The 9,441-nt window shown below is 42.4% G+C and overlaps 1 protein-coding gene across 5 annotated transcripts; it reads left to right on the top strand.

The window, feature by feature from the left end:
* The first annotated feature begins 416 nt into the window (after nt 1-416).
* Nucleotides 417-8,816, top strand: TEX30 (testis expressed 30). Of its 5 annotated transcripts, none has more exons than XM_050766691.1 (6): nt 417-486; nt 4,837-4,911; nt 5,382-5,612; nt 6,614-6,665; nt 7,454-7,659; nt 8,353-8,816. In XM_050766691.1, exons 2-6 carry the CDS (start codon nt 4,897-4,899, stop codon nt 8,530-8,532), a joined length of 684 nt encoding a protein of 227 aa, XP_050622648.1. In that variant the 5' UTR covers nt 417-486; nt 4,837-4,896; the 3' UTR covers nt 8,533-8,816. The 5 variants fall into 5 exon arrangements, with proteins under 5 accessions (XP_050622648.1, XP_050622647.1, XP_050622651.1 ...); XM_050766690.1 differs by lacking the exon at nt 417-486 and adding an exon at nt 1,135-1,271; XM_050766692.1 differs by lacking the exon at nt 417-486 and adding an exon at nt 2,984-3,062.
* The last annotated feature ends 625 nt before the right edge of the window (nt 8,817-9,441 follow it).

The following is a 9,441-nucleotide window of genomic DNA, read 5'->3' as shown; positions in this document are numbered from 1 at the left end:
ATGGCATGTAAAGAAACTTTTTTAAAAAACACAGCTAAAAACTTAGGAGACAAGGAAGTATTAAGACTTTGTAATTTGGGAAAACACTTGTGATAAATGACAGTGACTATGTGGTTTTGTGGAATGTATTTCCTTGTACGTACCGTGACAGAAAAGAGGGCAGGTGCCAGCTGCACTGGGCTTGGGGAAGAGTCATTCATTTAATATATTTTTTTTTTTCTGAGCATTATTCACACACAGGAGGTTCACAATGAAAACAAAAATTTACAAAAAGCAACCCTGTCTTCACCTGGGAGCTTATAGTGCAGTGAGGAGACAGACACATCCATAGCTCGTGAGGTGACCAGGGAAGAACAGGAAGAGCGAGGAGGCGATCAGGAGAGGCCTCGCTGTGAAAACCACGCACCCTGCCGACCCCGAGAAGACACGGCCCACGCTGGGAGGGAGAAGCCACGACAAAAGCCCGTCGTCGTGGGTTCGTGCCTGGTGGGTGATGGTGAGGATAGCAGAGGCTGACCCACTTTGAATTTTCTCTCCATGTTTGCTATCTCCAGGGAAAGGAGATAGAGAGGGGAGATGTGGGGGACCCATCGCGTGCAACAGCCTAGGCCACTGCCGGCCGCTGGCTTTGGCGATGAGCGCGGAGCCTTTGGAAGATCTGGCGGGGTAGGGGGGCGCGGGTAGGCTTCCACAGCATCCACGTGGCTGCGGCGTCGCCGACAAGGCCCAGGCGGGGGCAAGATGGTACGAAGCGACCGTTATCCCGTTACAGTCATCCCCGCAAAGATAACAGGAGGCTTGACCCTATGTAGAAGTGTGCGAAGCGGTTGGATTGTGTAAGCGTTTGACCCTAACGGGACTAACGAATTGACTATGGATGTGAGGAAGAGACTGGTCAGAGCTGATGGCGCCTCGGAATGGAGTGGTGGCTGGGATGAGGAAAAGCTCCGAGTGGAGCAATCCTGGGGGAGGCGGAAACTGGGGCTGACTTTCCAGCCGTCCGAGTGCTGCTGAGGCGGCGGCCACCCTGGCGCCTTCCCCCGGCTCGGCCTCTCCGCGCGTACCGCCCCAGGATGTGGCGGGCTGGGAGACTCACGCTCCCGACGTGCTCTGCGGCCCGGCCCGCGCACCCGGGGGCGTGGCCTGCGCGCGCGTGCGTCGTAGCCGATTGCTGTGGCGGGGCAGGCGAGGCGGTCGCTTCGAGTGCGCTAGTCAGCTCCCTGAAGGGAGTGACGGCGGTTGGGTGCCCGCGGCCACTTTTGCCTTCCCGGGTAAGTGCGGCGGTGGCAGTTGGCGCCGCCGTCTGAGGGGCGGCTTCCTGGGAGACGAGACGGGGAGAGCACCCGGCAGGCCCGCCTGAGGCGTTTGAGGCTCGCGGGCGTCGCTCCTCAGGCGCGGTTGGTCCGAGCCGGGAGGCGTTCCGTTAAGTTCGGTGCCCGCGGGCACCAGCCGGTGGGGGCTTCGTCGGCTTTGCCGGGTAGGAGGGCGGAGTGTGGGGTTGGTACGGACAGGGAGAGCCGGACGGGGCTAACCTGGACCGCGTCAGCCAGTCCCGGGTGACTGGCTCGAAGCAGCCTCCGAGTTGAAAGGGGTTGTCCGGGGCGGCCGGCGGGGCAGCCCCGGCAGCGCGCATTTGCGGAGGGAACGGATCCCGTGCCCGAGCGCCGCCGAGCCCCGCACGCCCGTGAGACCCACTTTGAATTTTCTCTCCATGTTTGCTGCGGTTGTTGACCCGACCCGCTGTAAGACTCGGACTCAACGTTTTTGTTTGCCCCACGACAGCCAACGTAATGCTGTGGACGTAACAGGGCACGAACGTTTGTAACTGAAAGTTGAAGGGGCTGTAGCGTTGGAGGTGATCGCCCAGCCCTTTGAGTAGGAGTTGTCCTAGAACTCCGCCGACCGCCCAGCCCGTGGAGCCGGCGCTCCGGACGCCACTACCACTGGCGTTTCGTGGGCGCAGCACCTCTAGCCGGTCATCTTCACCATCGCCATTGAGGGCACTGAGGCCGGGCCAGTCTTGAATCCCTGCCCTCTCTGAACTTAAAGCCAGAGATGAAAACCCAGACGACAGTGGCCCTGCGCGGTGGCTCACGCCTGTAATCCCAACACGATGGGAGGCCGAGGCGGGTGGATCACCTGAGGTCAGGAGTTCAAAACTAGCCTGGCCAACATGGGGAAACCCTGTCTCTACTAAAAATACAAAAATTAGCCGGGCGTGGTGGCGCCCATCTGTAATCCCAGCTACTCAGGAGGCTGAGGCTGGAGAATCGCTTGAACCCAGGAGGCGGAGGTTGCAGTTCGCCGAGATTGCGCCACTGCACTCCAGCCTGGCGGACAGAGCAAGATTCTGTCTCAAAAAAACACACCCAGACGACCTAGAGCAGATTGCTTGGGGATTGTATTATGGGGCATTTTCCGTGTTTCTGAAGAAAAGCAGCATGTGTGCACCAGCCGTGAAGAACACACTGTGCATCGTGAAGTCTGAAAAATACTAAAGCAGACCGGGAGGTGGCAAACGCCTTGGGTTCCTAACGGTTTGGGAGGCCAAGGCAGGGGATATCGCTTGAGCCCGGGAGTTCAAGACCAGCCTGCGAAACATAGGGAGACCCTCGTCCCTACAAAAACATTTTAAAATAATTAGCGGGCGTGGTGGTGAGCGTCTATAGTCCCACCTACTCAAGAGGCTGAGGCGAGAGGATCGCTTGAGCTCAGGAGTTCGAGGATGCAGTGAACTTATGATTGCATCACTGAATTTTCCGGCCTGTCCACCGGAGCGAGAACCTGTCTCAAAAAAAAAAAAAAAAAAAAAGTGAAGCATTTTAAGTTAAGATAGTGATTGTTTACGTGCATCTAAATTTACTCCTTCATGAAGTTTCACTGAAATTACATTAAGGGGATTTAAAAACAAAAACAAACCTCCAACAATAGGAGAATAGGAAAGGAAACGCTGGCAATATCTTAGCAAACCCTGTATTAACCACAGACTCTTCAAACTGCACGGAAACTGGCAGCACTGGACAGCTGTGGTACTGGGAATGAAGGTGGTGGTGGTGCAGAAGGTGGGTGTAAGGAGCTTAAAGAAATGATTTAGGTGAAATCTGAGAAGCAATTGGATATCCAGATCCCCTTCCCCATTTCACGCTGTTGGGTGACTGCCTTTCCCCTTGTTAGAAGACTGGATGGAGGCTTATTCTCTTGAGAAAGTAAAACAGAGGATCTTTGAACTGAGAAACCCAGGCATAATTATGGGGCTACATGTATGAAGTTAGGGACACTGAAGCTTGAAGTCCTTCATCTCCCTTATCTCACTCAACTTCCAAAACTTTTACAGTCAGATCAGACTAATGCTCTCCAGGCTGAAATAAGAGAATTCTACACGCTCACACACACAGATGGGGAAAGGTACATAATACGTTGGTTATGGTGGTTTCTAGGAAGTGAAAAGAACTTGGTGGCCGGGGGAAAGAGTGTGAGGAAACCTCTGTTTACATTGTCTTTTAAAACGTACCATGTACACACGATACCTATTCAAAAATGAAATGTATTCTTCACCTCAGGAAGGCCTATGAAAAAAATATTCTGTAAATTATGAACAAATCCTTTGATTTCTGTTTACGTTTTTTAGTGTACCGTGTGCACATGATACCTGTTCAAAAATGAAATGTATTCACCTCAGGAAGTTCTATGAAAAAATTCTGTAAAAAATTATGAACAAACCCTTTGACACAGCGATTCCTTCCCCAGGAATTTATCTTATAAATAAACTTACACTCGTGTGAAAATAAGTACAGTTCTATATGGAAGGATAAGTAAGAAGCAGATAATATTGATTACCTTTGGAGAAGGGATCTGATGGCAAGTCAAAAGTGGAATGAGTGAGACTTTTTCACTACATATTCTTCGTACCTTTTGAACTTTAAACCTTGTTACTGTTACCTATTGAATGAATGAATAAATAAATGTTAATGGGAAAAATGGGTGAGTAATGGAGATCCTAACGTTGATAATATCCTAAACAATACAAGAGCTCTTAACATAGGAAGGAATGCTACCTAACAACCCCAAAATTTCAGTGGCTTACATTTCATACTCATGGATCTTCAGATCAGCTGTTGTTTAGGTCTTGGTTAGACTAGTCTGGACTCCAGACTTCAGTTTTGGGTTCAGATCTGTTCCATATGTCTTCATTTTGAGACCCAGGCTGAAAATGCAAAACCACCTAGAGCATGTTTTTCTCGTGGCTGAGGGTGAAAGTTCAAGAGGGCTTCTGGAAGTTTGCCACGCCTAAGCTCAGAAGTCACACATTGAAATGTCTACCTACATTCCATTACTTAAAACAAGTTACATAGCCAAGTCCAAAGTAAACAGGGTGAAGACATATATACTCTGCCTTCTGGCAGCACTGTGAAGTTACATGACAAGGTGTGGATGGGTAGGCTTGGGAACTATAATAATGAAGAAAATGGGTTAATGGAAAGATGCTGAAAAATTAGGATAGTTCATTTAGAATGAAGATTCTTACAAAAATGTGTATTTATACATTTTTACATTATCATTTTTTGCCAAGATACAGCATCCTACTTTGATATGAATTACCTTATAGTTTCCATGTCAAAGTATCACCTTTGTTTTATCTTCTATAACATCTACCAACCCTGCACCTGCCCCTCTAACCAATTCTGAGTGCCCATAGAAAAATGTACATGTAAAGACACCAGATTTTAGGGAAGTAATTCTAAATGTTTATTTTAGCTACTGAATGTGTTCATTCATAGTTTTTGTGTCATATCCATGTCTGCCAACTCACCTTTCACAACAGAATCTTCTTTTCAGGGAGATGTCCTTTGCTTCTCAGATGTAAATGCACTTTAAGTTTGTTATTCAACAGTGAAAATGAGTCATACAGAGGTAATATTTTCGTATGTTCTGCATCTTCAAGGTTCCTGGTTTTTTGTTTGTTTGTGATTATATGGCTTCAGAGTAATCTTATTTTCAATTTTCACTGTGGGAGGCAGTATAGCATAAGTGGTTAAGAATGAGGAATCTAGAACAGACTGCCCTGAGTTTAAATCCTAGCTAGCGGCTATATAACCTTGGGCAAGTTACTTAATCTGCTGTGCCTTATGTATAAAATGGGGATAATGATAGTGCTTGCCTCATAGGATTGTTAGAAAGGTGGAATAAGTTAATACATATAAAGCACTTGTAATAATACCCAACACAGTAAGCACTTAAATACTATTATTAATATCACTACTTTTTATTTGGAGGCTATGACTTGAATTATGAGCCTCACAGAGCCAACATGTATGTAGCTGTTGAGTTGTCTTAATAGGCAAGAAAGTAATTTTTGATCCCTTTATTCTCTTGAATTCCAGGTTAAATTAAAAATACCTTTTGGAAATAAATTACTAGATGCTGTTTGTTTGGTACCTAACAAGAGCTTAACATATGGAATAATTCTTACACATGGAGCATCAGGAGATATGAATCTTCCTCATTTGATGTCACTGGCATCCCATCTTGCATCCCATGGGTTTTTCTGCCTGAGATTTACCTGTAAAGGCCTTAATATTGTACATAGAATTAAGGCATATAAATCAGTTTTGGTAAGAAAATTTATGTTTACTTATAACAGAATTCTGTTTGAAATCCTTAATAAATGTAATATAAATTTTATTAGTAGTCATCTGGTTTAATTTAAAAAATCTTTGAATGAGTGTATTCTTAGAAAACTCAGCAGTACCTGAAAGCTTTTTAATGGTCAGATTTCTCTGTCATCAGTTTCCGTGGAGATGAATGCTTACATCATAAATGTTCCTCCATGATATTGCCAAGGAAACTACTTATGATTTTTCTCACTGGAATTATGTAACTTTAGCACATCATTTTGGCATTCTAGAATATTTTATTTACCATACTATGCATGTACAAATATGATACTGTTTTCTGTATATGTTATTTAGAAACCTTGCTTAAAATCCTGGATAACACTAAAGTTTCACTAAATCAAGCTTGTCCAACCCATGGGCCACATATGACCCAGGACAGCTTTGAATGTGGCCCAACACAAGTTTGTAAACTTACTTAAAACATTATGAGATTTTTTTTTACAATTTTTTTTTTTTTAAGCTCATCAGGTATCATGAGAGTTAGTGTATTTTATGTGTGGCCCAACACAGTTCTTCCACTGTGGCCCTGAGAAACCAAAAGATTGAACACCCCTGATCTAAATGCTTTCAAACTTACTAAGTTTTTTAGAACTTTAGATGTTAACATTATCAAATTTGGTATTAGTTGCAAGCCTTTGCTGGCCTTTTTAAAAAATAATTTATTCTCTAAAAATAGTTTAGTGCTTAAATATTTTAGTAAGGGTAGGTTGACTTTTTTCTTACGTATTTGCCTGTATTACCTAACATGTGGTTTAATAGTGAAGGCATGACCAGAAGAGGAAGGACTGCTTACCTCTTTTAAGAAGAATCCCTTAAGATTTTCTGGTTATCTTTGTATAGATTTTCGTACATTTCAGTAATGATGAGAAACAATATATCTTGTCTTTCCAGTGGAATATTTTATAGATGAAGAACTGATGATTTTTTTATTTTTCTAGAATTACCTAAAGACATCAGGAGAATACAAACTTGCAGGTGTTTTTCTTGGAGGTAAGTGCAATACTTGTGAATACTTGTTAAGTACCTGTTTTAATATAGGAATAGGTAATGGAGAGTTAAAATTAGTTGATCATAGGAAGCTAATTTAATGATTTTTTTTTGTTTTGGTAAGTCACCTTTTTAATATTAAAGTACTTTATATACTTAGAGCAAACTTGAACCTCATGTATATGTATTATAAGCTGAGCTTCTCTCCTTTTATTCATATCCCTGAATCGTCCTCTTGCATATGATTCCTTTACAGTGATTGTCCTTGTCCTTTTAAGTGTTCAGAAAAATAATTGCCTTTTTTTTTTTTTTTTTTTTTTTTTTTTTTTTTAGCATTTGACTTAAGATCAATTTTTAGCTTTTTCTTTTCTTTTTCTTTTTTTTTTTTTTGAGACGGAGCCTTTACCTCCTCACTGGAGCCTCCACCTCCGGGATTCAAGTGATTCTCCTGCCTCAGCCTCCTAAGTAGCTGGGACTATAGGTGTGCACCACCGTGCCCAGCTAATTTTTGTGTTTTTAGTAGAGATAAGAGTTTTGCCATGTTGGTCAAGCTGGTCTCAAACTCTTGACCTCAGGCAGTCTGCCTACCTAGGTCTCCCAAAGTGCTGCGATTACAGGTGTGAGCCACTATACCTGGCCTGGTATTGCAACTTGTTAATTGATGCCGTTTGGAGTTAATTTGTTGGTAAACAGATATGATGAACAGTAAAAGATTCAATTTGCCACACCATCACTGCTACTTTATGTGAAAGTTTATATTTCAAACTGAACTTAATTTTAATTGATTTTAGGTCGTTCAATGGGCTCAAGAGCAGCTGCTTCTGTAATGTGTCACATTGAGCCAGATGATGGTGATGATTTTGTTCGGGGTCTCATTTGTATTTCTTACCCACTGCACCATCCAAAGCAGCAGCATAAACTCAGAGATGAAGACCTCTTTCGTTTAAAAGAGCCTGTACTGTTTGTGTCAGGCTCAGCAGATGAAATGTGTGAAAAGGTGAATTATAACTCAATGTTTGTGTGAATGAAAGAGAATGAAAGAAATATCTTGGGAGCAAGATACTTCTGGCAACAGTCTCTTTTAAAAATGCCAATTTGACTAATGCTAGTTTTGTGTCCTGGTTACTCCATTGCTTTTGAGAATCTAAAAATATAAGTATACTGACAAAATTTGTCTCCCTGGAAATAGAGTTGGTAAATATGACCCTTATTTGGAAAATGAAGGCTTAATATCTGAATCGTCTGATTTGGGGATTACTACACTGTAGATTTTTTAAATCATTTCAATATTCAGGCAGATTGTTTGTTATAAAATTGATTCTTGAGAAAGGGTTGGCAATATCTACACATTACTAAATATTAGCCCAATATTATGAAACAACGTTGTATTCCCCAGAGCATATAATTTGCTTGGGAAAAAGCTTTTTTTGGGGAAAATTTTTTTTATTCCAATTTATTTAACATTTTATTAGTAGATGCATGAGTGCTTGATCTGATATTGCTACAGCTGAGGGAAGTGGACTGCCACATTTACAGACATTTCCTCACACATTCTATTGCCTAGAAAGTTGTCTGTGAGAAAGCATTTAGTGAATACTTGGAAATGAATATCAGTATAGGTGGGGAGAGAGGACCTTTTATTAAATATCAACAGAACATTAGTCTAGTATCCTCTTCTTTTTTTCTTTAGAACTTGTTGGAGAAAGTGGCACAGAAAATGCAAGCTCCCCATAAAATCCACTGGATTGAGAAGGCAAATCATTCCATGGCAGTGAAAGGACGGTCGACAAATGATGTTTTCAAAGAAATAAATACACAGATTTTGTTTTGGATCCAAGAAATTACTGAAATGGACAAGAAAGGTCATTAGTTAAAAGCCATCTTGAATACACATACAGTTAATTTGATAAAGAAGAGTATGCCTCTCAGCATTGTGAGATATATTTCAGACTAATTTGATGTTCTTTAATGTTCCCTTATTTTTGAAACACGTTTTAAATGTGAAATTAATGTCCTTCACAAAATGTCTTTTAAAAGCACTGTTATAGTTGTATAAAGATGATGTAAAAATATTGAAGGTGGTCTACATATAATTTATTTTCATTAGTATGGTTAAGTTTTGAAAAAAATTAAACATTCGAATTTTGTTACAAAGGTGCTTTTGTCTTATTGATACGCAACTGAAAAATTTTGTAGAGCAGTGTTATCTTCAGAAAAGGAAATCAAACCATTATGTTTAATCTAGTCAGATTTATAGAATGCACACTTCTCTTCACCTTTTAATAAATCTCAGTGAAGGGATGGGAGTGGACATATGTTTCGAATATGGGGACCCTGAAGACTTTTTAGAATGAAATAAAGATCTTTAATTCAAGAAGTGTTCACTGAAGGCTTATTACAGGCAAACCTCATTGGGTTTGCAAAGATGAATAAAAACTTGGAGCTTACGACATAGTGTGTGAGGCTGGGCACGGTGGCGTATGCCAGTAATCTGAGCATTTTGGGAGGCTGAGGTGGGCGGATCACTTGAGGCCAGGATCACTTGAGGCCAGGAGTTTGAGACCATCCTGGCCAATATGGCAAAACCCTGTCTCTGCTAAAAATACAAAAATTAGCCAAGTGTGGTGGCACACATCTATAATCCCATCTACTCGAAGGATGAGGTGGAAGAATTGCTTGAACCCAGGCAGTGGGGGCTGTAGTGAGCCTAGAGCGCACCACTGGACTCCAGCCTGGGCGACAGTGAGACTGTCTCAGAAAAACGACATAGTGTGTAAAA

This window comes from Macaca thibetana, chromosome 17, assembly GCF_024542745.1.
Source record: "Macaca thibetana thibetana isolate TM-01 chromosome 17, ASM2454274v1, whole genome shotgun sequence".
NCBI classification, from domain to species: Eukaryota; Metazoa; Chordata; class Mammalia; order Primates; family Cercopithecidae; genus Macaca; species Macaca thibetana.
Note: the sequence above shows the minus strand (reverse complement) of the source record. Positions and strands in the feature narration are given on the sequence as shown.